General features: G+C 38.5%; 1 protein-coding gene across 1 annotated transcript in view; it reads left to right on the top strand.

Moving 5' to 3' along the window:
• The first annotated feature begins 2,352 nt into the window (after positions 1-2,352).
• Positions 2,353-15,184, top strand: part of grin2ba (glutamate receptor, ionotropic, N-methyl D-aspartate 2B, genome duplicate a) — a 47,827-nt gene continuing 34,995 nt past the window's right edge. The window contains exons 1-4 of the mRNA XM_029250423.1: positions 2,353-2,468; positions 5,319-5,426; positions 5,908-6,075; positions 6,401-6,507. Of these exons, the coding sequence (XP_029106256.1) occupies positions 6,481-6,507 (27 nt within the window). The 5' untranslated portion in view covers positions 2,353-2,468; positions 5,319-5,426; positions 5,908-6,075; positions 6,401-6,480. The remainder of the gene's footprint in view (positions 2,469-5,318; positions 5,427-5,907; positions 6,076-6,400; positions 6,508-15,184) is intronic.

Raw genomic sequence — 15,184 nt, 5'->3', positions numbered from 1 at the left:
CAGTATTTATTATGAAGAGCCTCTAGCTCTCCCATTGCCCTGTCTTCTGTGCTCTCTCTCTTTTCAAAACAAATGCAAATGCTGTAAAAGTACACGCCCCCAGAAACCTCCCTCTCTCCCTCGGTTTTTTTCTGTGATGGGAGGGAGGAGGAAGAGAGCAATTTCAGTTCAGCATTCTTTTTTTGTATACGACAGGCAGCAGCAGCAGCAGCCCCCACCTATCTTACGGTATTGTATATCGGTGCCCTCGTGTACCATGCCTGAAAATGATTTTATAATAAAAGGGGCATTTTTTTAAATTCTGATTGCTTTCATTTTTTGAAGAAAAGACGGCAAGAAGACAGACGGGTGGAGAAGGGTGCTGCTGATAGAAGCACCTGACCACCCCCACTCTTTAAAAAGATAAAACGGAAGCCTCTGGAGTATTTGCTTTTTTATTCCGTTTTTTCTTCTTCTTCTTCCTCATCGTGGCACTGGGAGGTGCCTCTTCCTTTCACTTGCTTACCCTCTCTGTCCTTTGCCTCCTCATCTACTTCTCCATCTACCTGGTTTACAATTTCTTCTATCTGTGAGCACGATAAGGACAGGAGGAGGGTCAGGTGGTGGATTGTATTTTCTTTTATTTTTGATTTTTCAGTTTACCATTTTCCATCTTTGCTTTTTTGTGCCATCCCCTACCTTTCAACTCCTCCTCTCCAGCTCCACTGCCACTGTCCGTGCAAATATTTCCCCTTTTCTCCCTTCATCCTGCTTGTAGGAAGACATTTTTAAATGGACAAATAGCACCATTTATACTGAAGATTTTTTAAATTTTAAAACACTCAGCCCCTTCCTTTGCATTGCCTTCCCTTTCCCAATCCTCTCTATCCTCCATTCAATGCCTCTGTTTCTGGGATCCATTATTGTGTCTATAGGTAGGTTTTTTGTTAGCTTTTAGTGTCCTTTCAGCAGTCGATACATGTATTTGTGTGTGTGTAACATGTATGAAACACACAATGTAAAGTCACTAAACCGTGGTTTAACAGGAGACGTTTTTAGACATTTAGACATTTTTCTCTCACCACTTTTCCTATTTGTTTTAATGATTTTTTTATATAAGAGGAATAGATACTTCCTTAAGTGGGCCTAAAATGTTATTTTCATGCTGTTTTGTTTAGGAGGAGAAAATTTAGTCTTTGACAACATAAAGGAAAATAAGCATTTCTTTGTTTTTACATCCCAGCATCTTCATGTAAAATTTTTCTCTCTTTGAATCAGTTACAACCATATACATATTCCATCTAAGTTCCAACTTCATTTCCTTGTTCTCAACAAGACTAAGTTGCCATTTCAGAGATTTTTCATATAGTACATGCTAACAGGTTATCCAGAATTATGTACATTTCCTTTGAATGCACACCCTAACCTTGTACCTTAACTCTGCATGTCAAGCTGTTTCATGATTGTAAAAGAATATTTTTAGTATCTTCAGCATCTCTCTCCTCTATTCCACTGGTTCGTCACCTGTGCCTCTCTTTCGTTTTCGCTCTCTCGCTCGCTCGCTCACTCGCTCACTCTCTCTCTTTTTTGCCTGCTCCTTCACCGTTTCTCTGACACAAGCACTGAAATAGAATGGACTAAAGCCCTTGCTGAATTCTTTACCTTTTTAAAGGATTTTTTTTCTTTTCTCCTCTCATACTTTTGTCTCTCCGTCACTCCTTTTTCATCCCTTCATGTGCTTGTCCATCTCTGTCCAGTTTCTTCTTTGTCATTAACTCATTCATGAATTAATTTGTTTTTTTTTTTAAATAAATCGTACATACACATTCTTGTGTTCATGTCAGCAAATGCTCATCCATTCCGTTATTACTTTTAGGGAGAAATCTTTCTGTGTTTGTGTAAGTATTATAAAAAAATAATTCTTAGCAATATGGGAAAGGGAGGGTGGGGAGGTTTGTTAAAAATTAAATAAATTACCAGCCGACCAAAAACTTGAATGTGAGTGTGTGTGCACTGGGCAAGCCATTAGGTAGAAAAACTCAGAATTCATTAATTCACCTCTTAGTTTCTCATAGTTCATGTTTTGCTTATTCTATTATTATAAATTTTTCACCTCTACTGTGTTTGAAGATTTTGGGAGAGATTTTGAAAGATCAGTTGTCTGTGATTAATGGCTTCTGATTTAGACTTTTTTGTGTTTTTTGAGAAATCTATATATATGTCTTGGAAGTATTCCCAGGCGAAACAAAATTATTAATAATAATTGATTATCTTTGAAATTCAGGACTATCTGTATTTTTTGTCTAGTGGACTGAAAATGGTTTAAAGTTTTTTCCTATTATTGATTTTGAATGGAATTTTACCATCCAGGAATAAGGACCACATATTTTTGTTTTTAAGTATTGACATTGTTTTACTTACAATCATACTTTTCTCTCTTCAAATGTTACAACTGAAATGATAACCAGTACGTGGCAAGGGTTAATTCGGTGAGTACTGAGCTTTTATTTCACCACTTTCCCTTTTTCTGTCTGTTGTACTTGAAGCATTTATTTCATATCTACATGTATGTATATATGGGTGTGTCTTACGTTAATTCATTATGGTGTGTCTGTGTTTTAGTGTAAATGTAAAGCTGTCTTTTGTATGCATCCCTGCGTCAGATAATATGGGAACTTGTTTCCTTTTTACATTTGTCTGTGTGTCAGTAAATTTCTATTTGTGTTTGAGTATCACTGTATCCCTGCATACTCTAAGGTGGGGTAGAATGAAGGTGGATTACTGAAAACCAGTCTTTTTTAATTTATATGCTTCTCTCCTTATTGACTGTGATGGATTTTGCATCCTACTGTTATTAACATATTTGTGTATACTGTCTTATCGTCATATGTGATCTCTTCCTGTTTTTTATCAGCTTATATAACCTGTATCTCAATGTGTCATATATATATAAATCTCTCCTTCACCTTCTAGAAGCTGTATAAATTTAGCTCTTCTCTCCCACCCTGTGCCCACTCAGTGCAGTTCTAGACACTTCTGTTAATTTAGAACATTTTGTGTGTGTGTGTGTGTGTTTGTGTCTTTCCAGTCTACTGTCCTGTCCATCTTATTCTTTCTGCATAACCATTATGCAAGTTAAATTGTCTTCCAAAGTATTGTTTCTAATAAACCTTTGCTAGTTATAATTCCGTGCAGCCGACTGCTTTTCTTATTTTTCATTGACATGACCCTCATTATTCTGGTCAGTGTTCCTGTTATACTGCTGCATGGGTTTTAATTTGTATTTTGTTGTTTTATGGCCAAGGTTATTGCAAAATGGTCTTTGGAAACCACCTGAGACTTGATCCCTTCAGTCCCTACTGTTACCCATCATGGTACATCATATGTTGTCCAGAATGTGACCTTTAAGTTCTGTGTACCTGTAAATGACCCCTTTGGAGTGTGTCCCATTTTTCAAGTGTTGAGTGTGACAGTTCCATGTGACTAAGCTGTTGTGTGCAGAGGGGTGGGGGGTGTCATATGCATCTTTTACCAAATCCACCCACCTATGTTATTCACAACATGGGAACACAAGTGACTCTGGTGCTGTTGCTGGTAAAGAGTACTGGTTTGCCTTTTTTTGTGGTAGCTGCTCATAGCAGGCCTTGTATCAACTGCTTGTTTAGTACCTTTAAAGCATGTCATCAATAGAATCCATGGGTTAACAGGATGAGCTATTAGATAGTGCTTGGTCTATGAAGCACTGACAAAAGTTAAAACAGGTTTTAAGCTCATTGCTTACAAGAAGGGATCTTAGAGACAAAACGTTAAAATTAAATCATGTGAAACAATGTTTTCCTTAGGCCAATTTCACATATGTACCTGAAATTCAAGTGAATCCATCACAAGTAAGTGTATTTAACAGGAGTGGCCAGCATGGCATGATCAGTTAAATTCATTGTATAATTCTTATTGTGGTGTTGTTACTTTTCATCTCTAGGATTATGGATGTTATAAACAGTTAACTGTTTTACCAGTGAATCTCAGAGCTGAACCTTGGTGTATGCTATATACATTGCAGCAGTAGACAGTAGTGGTAAGAGATGTGGAATGTACAATAGCTAGTTATGCCCTTGAGAAGGATAATTGATCATCTATTACTGTTTTAATCGTCATATATTTTGCGCGAGTTGGTGTTGTGGTTGTTGTACTCAGGGGCCTAAAGAAACAGTAGTCATATTAGAAGATATTTTCGGAAATCTCTTCAAGTCAGAACCCTAATTAAGATATTTCTCTTCAACATTTTAATCATGCCAAAATTTTTCTCTTTAAAGGTAATCACACTTAATTGTATTTTACATGTTTCAGTTGTTGTGGGAAATATAAACTCTGCTTTTAGCCAGCAGCGTCCCTGAAAAATAATGTCTTGATTTAAGACCATCCTGTAGTGTGTTGCGTACATAGGGTGGCATTCCAATTCTTAGGACTGTGTCTTAAGTATGAGTGTGAACCTCAGCAACCTATATTCTTCTTACAGTCTTTTTCCTTCCAATCAAAACTGGCTACTAACCATAATTATTTTATTTAGGAATTCTTGACCTTCTAAGACTCATACAAAAATTCATACATTATAATACTGTAAGTTTGATTACTATTTGTAACCCCTCGGTCTTGCTAATGTGTGAATGTTTCTGAATATAGGAATAATGGCCTGCTCTAATATTGCTTCTCATATTAAATTTTTGAAAATGAACAATACTGTAGAAAAATTAAGATGACTGTTTTTGATGTTTTTTCATTTATGGAATTACAATTATCATATGTATACATTTTGTTTATATTTTAGTGTATTTGTGTAGTGTGTATTACGTGATATGTAGCCTTAAAGTTTAGATCTGCATGATTGGAAATATTCTAGTATGTATTTTATTTTATGCACAAAGTCTTTTTTGTGCAAGACCAAGTGTGTATGTCTGTTTGAGGGGTTATCAATCTATTAAATATAGAAACTTCAATCTGTTTCCCTGGAGGCAATGTTCATTATTAATCAACATTTTTAATTTACAGTTTATTTACCTAAAATATTCTCTGCCAATTTGTTGTAGAACAGTTCAACCGCCTGATTAGATGAAACTTTTTTTTTTTAAACTTTAGGACTGACATACTAGAAGTAGACAGGATGTATGTGTAATTAGCATTACTAGACTTTCAACCACTACTGAACTAGTTTTAGAGAATTACAGTTAGTGAAATAGAGAACTTTGCACATAAATTTAGGTAGAATACATAATTTATCACGTTGCCTAGCTGGATCAAAATTATTCCCACAGAGCCTTGATCCCCCTTTGCTCTCATCCAAGGAACACACAGAGGGAGAGAGATGACATATGGAATCACTCACTCTCACCACAGATGCATACAGGTTTAAGAGACAGAAAAGGGGAGGAGAAGACTGAGAGAATTCAAAGGTAAGATGAGAATGGCACTGGAAGAGGTGAATAACTGGAAAACAGTCACAGGGGGAGAAAATGGTTGGTTAAGGAGAAGAACATAGAAATCAGAGCAACTCTTCCCACAAATATGCATGTTGTACATTCAGTATCAGTTAATCGTGGGGTGCAACCATTGTGGTGTCTTATCTCAGTACGAACATATACCCCTTCTATCATATGTTGTTTGCATTTTATTTTGAGTTGTGAAATAGGGCAAGTTTATTATACATTTATAATAATGCAATGTACCATGTTTGTGTAAACTTACCAGTGTTAATTATTATCAAAGTAAAATGTGATCCAGCTGATAGCTAACAAATTATCATTTTCAGGCTGAGTCACTCAAGCCTCTTCAGAGTAGTGTCATTTCAGTCATTTTTTACTGAAACTAAAAAAAAAAAAATCCTTCTCAGTTTCCTTTTCATTATTGAGTGATCCCAGTTGTTGTTTCTCACAGACTGCTGCTGTAGAGCAGTGGAACGAATGAAGTGACCAAAACAGCTGCAGTGAAATAAAACGGGAAAACAAGACAAGCGAAAAACAAAGAAAGAACAGCCATCCCACAACTGCTGCATCCCCAGCCCACACAGAGGCCTTCCTTGTACCCTAGGTTCACTCAGCCGTTGTGAGTTTTGAGGTCATCGAAGGAGAAATTAAATCTTACTTTAATGGAGAACTGGAACAATTTTTACTTGTGGAATTGACTAAAGAAACACAAATCTATCTTTCCATACATGTTGTTCATTTATATTTAAACAGTTTAATAGAGTTTTAGCTTTTCATAATACTATATAAAAATTGTAAAACAATTTGTATGTTTCTAATAACTGCGAAAAATGTCAATGTACAAGAATGAGGAAAGCTGAAAAGAAAAAAAAAAAGCCTTTTTTGTGTGATATTACAACTGTTTTTCCTATGTCTGTGACTCTGCCCTTGTGGGGTGTTGCCAGTTTTCCCTCTGTCCGTCTGGGGCTATGAGAGGAGAGAGGAGGCCCAGGTCACTCCACCATGCCAGTTCTGAGAAGCAGGGATGAGATCTGGGCTGGCAGTTCACAAGGTAGGACACCACAACACTGCCTACCCCGTCCACTATCTCTGTCTTGCTCAAGCATTGCCCCTCGCTGTCCATAACAATCCAGTGAAGTTTTCCTCTTCCTTTTTGTGTCTTCATATGTATGTAGCTTTGTATGGGTGTGTGCATTTATACTTGTGTGCAAGCACACTATTAGAAAAAAATGCTGAGGCTCAGTAAAAGAAAGATTGGAATCATTCTACTTTTTTGGTCAAATTTTCACTGTGTCAGCTTTAAGTTTGGGTAGAGAAGTATGGAACACTTTGTTCTGCTGCGCTACACATATCACTTAATGTAAAACACACCGCCAGTCAATGGCTGGTGCCTTTGTGTGAGCTCTGAAAAGATGTCATGACCCAATTGGTATTCAGTATCGGATATATCTACATGGCTTTACAAATATTGATTAAGCAATTAAAAGGATTTGTTGAGTAGGATTTTTGCATCAAAGAGATTTATTTGCACGTGTGTGTTTTCTGGTCAACAGAAAGAGAATGCAAGTAAGGCTAAATGAACAAATGTGTGTAATTTCTAAAGCAGGCTGTGTTTCCACCATGTTATAACTGAGACTGATTTTTTTTACCTAACAGAAAATTGTGGTGATATTAATCTAAGAATTACAAAAACAGTAGCTGACCCAACAAACCTGTCCATAAGTAGCACGGCTTGTAGTTTTTGACCCTTGTCTTCCCATTTCTTTAGCCTCTCTTCACCCCTTGTTTCACAAAGCCAAATCCCCTTCAGACATCTTTCATGTCTGTGCTTATTTTCATCCATTTGTTTTCCCCTTGGTTTACTCATCCTGTCTGTACCTCTACTTTTGCATCTAGCCTTTGAACACTCTCCCACTCTCTCATGCTGTTTTATACTGACGTCAGTTAGCCAAGCATGATATTTCTAAGTGAAAAAGAAAGGTGCTGTGCTGGGTGAGACAAATACTTTCACCAGTTGTTCTTGTGTGACAGTACAGCTGCTGCTATTGCTGCCACAGCTATTGGTATGCAACAAACAAAAGTATATGTGTAGAACTTGATACCTCATTTTGAATGTTTTAATATTTAAATTTGCTGTAATATGCTAAAAATCTACTTTGCCGAGACTAGAAAGAGTTAAAACAAGTAGTTGTCTAGGTGGGTATACACAGCTATTTTCTGCAGTCCATCTTTTTTTAAACTGGGGCTGAAGAATCATTCTCCTTCTGTCGCTGCCTTAAGCACAGAAGGGATGAGTGATTGGTTTACATGGCAGGAATCTTCTATGATTGAATTCTGTATTGAGCGGCTTCATAAAATCCACCCGGAGGCAGTGTCACAGTTGTTGTTTGAACCCGAGTGGGCATCGGGGTCGCAGATACTGATATCTGACAGTGTTTATCTAAGTTACAACTGGCACTAGCTGAGAACAGATTGCTTATTAATTACCCATGACTAGAGAGGTTTGGCAGGGGGCAAAAGGGGCGGTTAAAGACGGTGGTTGTGAGGAGGTGTTTGGAAGCAAGTCGTGATAGCCCTTGGGGTGGTGAGGTGATGATGGGGTGGGCTGGGGAGTGAGGGCATTGCCAAAAAATCTTTTCATCTTCAAAAATGGGACAAGTAAGATTGTTTGATCGCCCTGCACAATTCTTATTATCTACTTAGCTGTTATATTGAAAATGACTTACGGCCAGATTTATGAAGCCTGAACACCAGTGCAGAGTTTAATTAAATAATTAAATAAAATGCCCCCTTATGGAACTGGTAGCGATACTTCGGGATGCGATACTCTGCCCTTGTACACCATACTACTTGCTGCTCATGTCTGTGTAGCCACGGAAGAAAGAATGTTTAGCAATTTGCACCACGCTCATTTAATTGTGCCTTAGGATCAAATTCTGTAAAGCTGTGCTATGACCAAAAAAATGTAAGAATGTCATGAAGCCCTGAAGAAAACAGCTGGAGAACGCTGATGTGATGCAGGGTGCACACACTAGCGCTAATGAATGTTTGGCCAGGATCCTGCCCATGCAAGCCCGCAGGCCACTGACTCTGTATTACTGTGGCTGTATTAAGGTGGGGGGTGTGGTGGCGCAGTGGGTTGGACCGCAGTCCTGCTCTCCGGTGGGTCTGGGGTTCGAGTCCTGCTTGGGGTGCCTTGTGACGGACTGGTGTCCCATCCTGGGTGTGTCCCCTCCCTCTCTGGCCGTACGCCCTGTGTTACCGGGTGGGCTCTGGTTCCCTGTATGGGACAAGTGGTTCTGAAAATGTGTGTGTATTAAGGTGCCCTTCATTTATTAATTAATTTGGTTTCTTGGAGAAATAATGGCTTATAAAGGTAGGGGAACTTGAGGATGGGCGAGAAACATTTTAGTTCCCTGCAGCTGATAAACTGATGCTGCCAGCCTGGTTCTGTATGTTTTTGTGTGTGTGAGATTGTGTGCGTACTTGCATTTCTGTTTTTTTTTGTGTCTGTATTTGCATTTGCATAGCTGAATATTAGTTTGTGTGTTTTTGTGCATGTATGTCTGCATCTGTGTGATTATTTATGTTTCTTCTTGTGTTTCTATCACTCTGTCCATGTATGCATTTGTGTGAATCATTATTTTCGTATGTGTGTTTGTGTGAGTGAATTTGCCTGTGTCTGTCCTTCTGTTTAAGGGAGTGCAAATTTTTGAATGTCTGTTCAATATGCATGTTTTAGTGTAAGACAATTGAAGTGCTCTTGGTAGCTGTATTATATGTATATTTTTGGGTGTATGTGACTATATTAGATGAAGAAGCTCACCCCTGCACAGCATGTGCATTCTGAACACCAAAGAATCAATCAGGGAGAGTGACAGAGAGGGAGAGGTAGAATATAGAGTGGGGGAGGGTCTGCAAGAAAGAAGCCATATTGCTTTCATACAGGGAGCGGCGACACTAAGGAAATTTAACTCTTAGGAGGAAGAAATAAGGGAGAGAGACAGTACAGGTGTCTGCTGCGTAGTGCATCTTGTTGTTGTTTTTTTTACCTCAGTAAAAAGCTTTTCCCTGTGTTCATACTTCTTTTACTATCTTCCATCTGCTATTTCTTCTCTGTTCTCTGTTCATACTTCTCTTACCTTTTTATCTCCCTCAGTTTTTTCCCGCTGCTAGGTTCCACTACTCTCTCCCGTCTCTCACTCATTCTTGCTCTCTTTCGCTTGTTTTTTTAATTAAAATGGCTCTGTATCAGGGGATTTCAGTGTAACTGTGATTTAAATTCAAGACTGACATAAAGTTAATATCACTGTCAGGCTAAAGCAAATTCCATCAGTTAAGAGAGAAATCTGCTGGGCTTGCTATTTCTGTGGGGCCTGGGCTCTATTTGCAGGGTGTGATGTTCTATATGTATGCATGCCATTTGTGTTTCCTGTTACAGGCGCCTGGCAGTTGTATCTGTTACAAAACACAGAGGCAATTGGATTTTCATTTTAATATGCAACACAACATGCAATGTGCGGACGTATTGGTATGTTAGAAATGACTAAAGAAAATTCACATATTCTGTAGGGCACTTGAGACTAATTACCCTAAAATTGTTTACTATACCAGATATAGTTGTGAAGAAAGAGACACCATGTTATTCTTTCTGATCATACAATTTATACATTACACAGAAATCTAAATATAAAACATATTATATGATATTTTATAATATATGTATAATAAACATTATGTGATATTATAACTCTTAAGTATAATGTCCACGTCTCTTTTTTCATGGGTTATGAAAGATTATTACAGTTGTAATAATCAGTTGTCAACAGTTGTCTTGTATAGTGCCTGAATCACAGAAAATGATGGCATATTTCTGCTAAAAAACAAATTATGGCATCTGGCAACCAGCTTGGCTAATTACCAAAATCCCAAAGAAGTCAAAACCCATGACATAGGTACTATATTTCACCTACTTCAAAATGGTGTAGGTTGCTTGTTCCATACACACATCAGAGCTACTACCACTAAAAAATTTAGTGGTTACATGGATTTAATGTATCTGGCAGAGCGGAGAGTTCATTATTTGTGGTTGACTACCCAGCGTAGCCATTGCCAAAAGTGCATGTTAGCTCTTGCCATTTTACTATTCATATGTAATAAGCTGCTTAGCATGCAAAAATTTTCCTCATTCCAGCAGACTGCAACACAGCTGTAACTAACCAAACTTGCCTAATTATAAGTCATCAAGTTGAAACAGTGATAAAGTTTCCTGCTGCAAATTCACTCATGGTCTAGTGTTAAACTGAACATTCTGACAAGTCTTTCAGTTTTTTAATGGCTGCCTGTCACCAAGAGTGTGTGACATTAGATGTCACTTGCTAATTTTTTAACATTATTTTGATAATATGCTATACATGTAATTAATTATAATTAAAGCTAATAACAGCTGCTCAGATAATTTCTTTGAGTATAGTTGGCAAGCTTCTAAAACCTTTTAGCTTTTAAAAATCTGTGAGGAATTTTGAAGGTGTCCTGAAACAATGGACAGTTCTAGGGTCGCACAGAGGGTAGCAACGGAATTCTGGTTTTCACTGTCTGTTACCATGTTTGGTTGTGTTCAAAGTTGTGTGGAAGTCCTGCTTCCAGTCCCAAGCAACAGAAATGCAGACCGAGACACCCGGCCAGATGTGTGAAGGCATGACCAGCGTACGTCACCATCAGAGTGTGGAGATAGGAGGAAGCTGAGAGAAGGGAATCATAGTGGTGCAGTTGAAAGCTTTACCAATAGATTCTCTCTGGCCCCAGAGAAAATGAAAAAAGGCAATTGACTAAAAAAAAAATTAAAAATCCAGTAAAATCTGCAACTTTTGCACATTTCATTCCTTTTTTCATTATCAAATCATAAATTACTTATTACTTTAAATTATCAGAGGGCTCCTACACAGAGCTGAAAGCAGTCACTTATCTTTTTTCTTTCTTTAAGTGTTAAAAAATAGGTCTTAAAAAGGATTGTGTTTAATGTTTAGCATAAGAAATCCAAGGTTCACTAATGCTGTCCAGGTTACTGTTCCTTGTCCATAAAATAAAAGCCATTTTACTGAGTTAGTACAGCATGCACAACGTGGTGCCTTACAGTAACATATCCTTTAGTACACCAATACTGACTGCTCCCTTATTCGCATTTACAATATTCATAGGTGACTAATCTGTCAGTGGCTGCTTTCTTTAGCTTTAGTCATTTTGTTGAAGTTCTGTTAGAAATAAATGGGCCACATCACACAGTGGCATGACTGATGGTCCAGTTGGAGCTTACTGTATTCTAGAAGTTACAGCTTTGACTGGATTGTCTATGGCTTTAATTTGGGGATGTTAAATTGAATTTTACATTGAATGGAACCCACCTGATGTCCTGATTCATTGTCCTGTTCTATAGCTCTGTCACAAGATTTATAAAGTGTTACATGTTATGTACTTACAGGTTAGTTAGGTAAGACACCTTCATCCACCCATTACAAACCAATAAGAAGTGTGTCTGGTTGTGTTTTCCTGTCTGTATATTTGACACCGATAGCACTGGTTTTGTAATTACCAGTAATATGAAGTTTTACTCTTCAAATCTGGCTCTCACGTTGGTCATTGCTCTCGCACCCTTTTCCACATGATGGCTACTTGTATGATTTATGTGTATGTAGCCATTTCACAACTGCTAATCCAAGGGCACACGCCAGGGTCCTAAAAATAACAATTGAGAATGTGATGGGTTGAGGAGGACAGATTACTGCAGCTGTAATCTGTGAAAAGCTGTCAATAAAACACATTTAAAATGATTAAGGGATAGTTATTGGCAGGAGGTCATTTCGGTTTCTTCCTGTAGCTCTGTAAAGCAGGTTCCTACATGCACAAGTCCAAGTGCGATGTGCCCAGACACTGCTAACCGAATGAGTGACCTCGTTAGACAGTAATAGATGTGAACCAGTTATCGACTGCGAGTCACAAGGCAAAGGCTGAATGTTGTGTCTTTTTTTAGCAGAAAAAGGAGAGTGAAAAAAATAAGAAAGGGAACTCATTTGTTAATACTTTTTCTGTGGTCTCACCATGATTTGGGTTGGGATACGTTCCTTGTGACCCACTAAACCATAAGTCTGAAATCGACAATTGCACTTAGACAACCTGTGTATCTTACACAGGCAGCTGCGCAGTGGACCTCCAGAAATGTTACATTCTAAACAGTGCACAACATGGAATTATAAACCTATTGACCAGATTAACTTTTTTAATACATGTGACAAATTATTGCACCCATATTAGTCTTACTGTACTGATTCTTTGCTTCACTTTCAGACGTATTAAACATACTGGGGAAGGCTTAGCACTATGTAATCAGCGAAGACTGATTGTCTCTACAAGTCATTTATCACTGAACGGATCCTGTCGCACCACTTGGTCATCTTTGGCTAAAGCATGAGTATGTTTCAGATGTAGGCTTCAAATAACGCTGACCATTTGCTGGCATGTTTAGCTGAGCAGAGGGTCCATGTTTGGCATGAAACACATCTCATGAATAATAAACCCCCCCCATGTAACTTTTGGTCTCATGCATTATCATGAAAGCAATGTAAGATACAGGAAATGTCATATATTTGCTTGAAATCTTGTTAGTGTTAGTCTTTGGCTGCATTTGAATACTGTCCATGTGTTTCCTCTGAGGGCTGAGAATGTACATGACTGACTTACCTTCATTAGATATGAAGGTAGAAGGCTAGAGGGCAGCTGGTAGCGTAGTGGTTACAGCTGCTGCTTTTTACTCTAAAGGTTGGAGGTTTGAATCTCACCTCTGGCTGTAGTACCTTTGAGCAATGTAGCTACCCTAAATTGCTCTAGTAAAAAATTACCCAGCTACATAAATCAGTAAATAATTGTGAAGTAGCTTGATGTTGTAAGCTGCTTTGGAGAAAAGTGTCAGCTAACCAATTATAGATATCACTTTCAGTGATGCTTCTTTATAATACACAGTAGCTAAACTACTTATTCATGATTGTTAATGATATAAATATATATTTATCATTATAGGCTTACTAATGGTATATATTTATCATATAAAATGATAATTTATAAGGATATAAGCATTATTGTACTTTAAATAAGTTTTGATGATTGCTATGGGGAAAAGAGGGCTAATCAAAAGTTTCTCAAATGTTTATTTGCATAATAAAACTTATTACAATTCTTTTGCCATGGAGCGTCACTATTGTTTTAGTAGTTCATTGAGAACAACATGTACCCTTTCTAATTAAGGGTGGTATGAAAGTATATGTTGGCCCAGGTTTAGCTTGTTAATTTTGTGTGTATTGGCCATTTGCAGGAGGTGTGGTGGCACAGTGGCGCAGTGGGTTGGACTGGGTCCTGCTCTCCTGTGGGTCTGGGGTTCAAGTCCTGCTTGGGGTGCCCTGTGACAGGCTGGTGTCCCGTCCTGGGTGTGTCCCCTCCCCCTCTAGCCTTACACCCTGTATTCCCGGGTTAGGCTCCGGCTCCCCACAACCCCGTATGGGACAAGCGGTTCAGAGGGTGCCTGTGTCTGTCTGTTTAAGGTTCACTGTGGTCAGTCTGTGTATCAGTTAAGAGTTGTCTGATGCAGCTGGGTATGGCCAAATGATGTATGTTCTTATCTTGCTTCAGGTGTCTCCCATTTTCTGTATTGTACAGCTCAGTTATGGACAGTCACACTGTTTCAGTTCATGACATGTCGGTGGATATTTTATGGTTTTGTTGTAGGTAGCTACACCAAGTGTCATATTTATAATTTTCCAAAATGCAATTGATTATATTTTTTAAAATATAGTTTCTTCTCTCATTATTGACGCACAATATAATTCACCTGAAGTCTAGTGTTGTGTTGGATCATTTGAGCACTAGTTTGGGAGAAGTTTTGGCGAGTGAATTGGTGTATGGCATAGATGAAATGGTGGTCACTGCAGGGGCTGAAGAGGAAGACTTTTCCTTAGTATCTGAACGGGAGTTACATGTAAAAACAGTGTTAGCTCTTCTATTGTGAAACGGAGAACGTGTGTTCCTGCCTTATGAGAAAGCTTCGAGGAACACATGCCTCCATATGTGTATTGACTGTCAGCGGTTTGCCCCATAAATGTGCATCAGTATTTGTGATGTGTCAGGGCATACTGATGCTTATGAGAGATATCTGTGTGTATCTTGGTGTCCATCAACTGAACAAGGCAAGGCCTATTTTAATGGTTGCCATGGAAACTGAGTGCTGCTCGAGAAGTACAGATTCAAATGGAGCATCTGTATCTCTCTCTTCCTGTGCCTCCCCTATTCTTGCTCCTTCTTCCCAGTCCTTAATCTATCTGTTGCTATTCTCCCTCTAGCTCCTTTTGTTCCTTTTCCTTTCTCTTTCTTGCTCCTCCTCGTGTTTCATTAGCTGATTCCCAAGTTCACCGTCCGTTTTCACTGTCTTGTTGCACCCCAACCCCACCCCTTGTATTTAATTCTCTTCTGTGTATTTCCACATTCCTTTACTCCTATCAGTCTACCCTCCCTTCCTCAAACCTTGGACTTACACCCCCACACACTCTCTCTGCAGGCTTCCTCTGGAACAGTGTGCAATTGACAATTAACACGGGGACCTGTAATTAGCCCCGATGAACTTCTAGCAATTACTTTCCTTAAAACAGCCTTTTCAACATCTCCACTTGTGCCCCCCTACTGCCACC

The sequence above is a fragment of the Scleropages formosus genome, chromosome 3 (genome assembly GCF_900964775.1).
Source record: "Scleropages formosus chromosome 3, fSclFor1.1, whole genome shotgun sequence".
NCBI classification, from domain to species: domain Eukaryota; kingdom Metazoa; phylum Chordata; class Actinopteri; order Osteoglossiformes; family Osteoglossidae; genus Scleropages; species Scleropages formosus.
The sequence above is the reverse complement of the archived record's forward strand: the minus strand, read 5'-3'. Positions and strand labels throughout refer to the sequence as shown.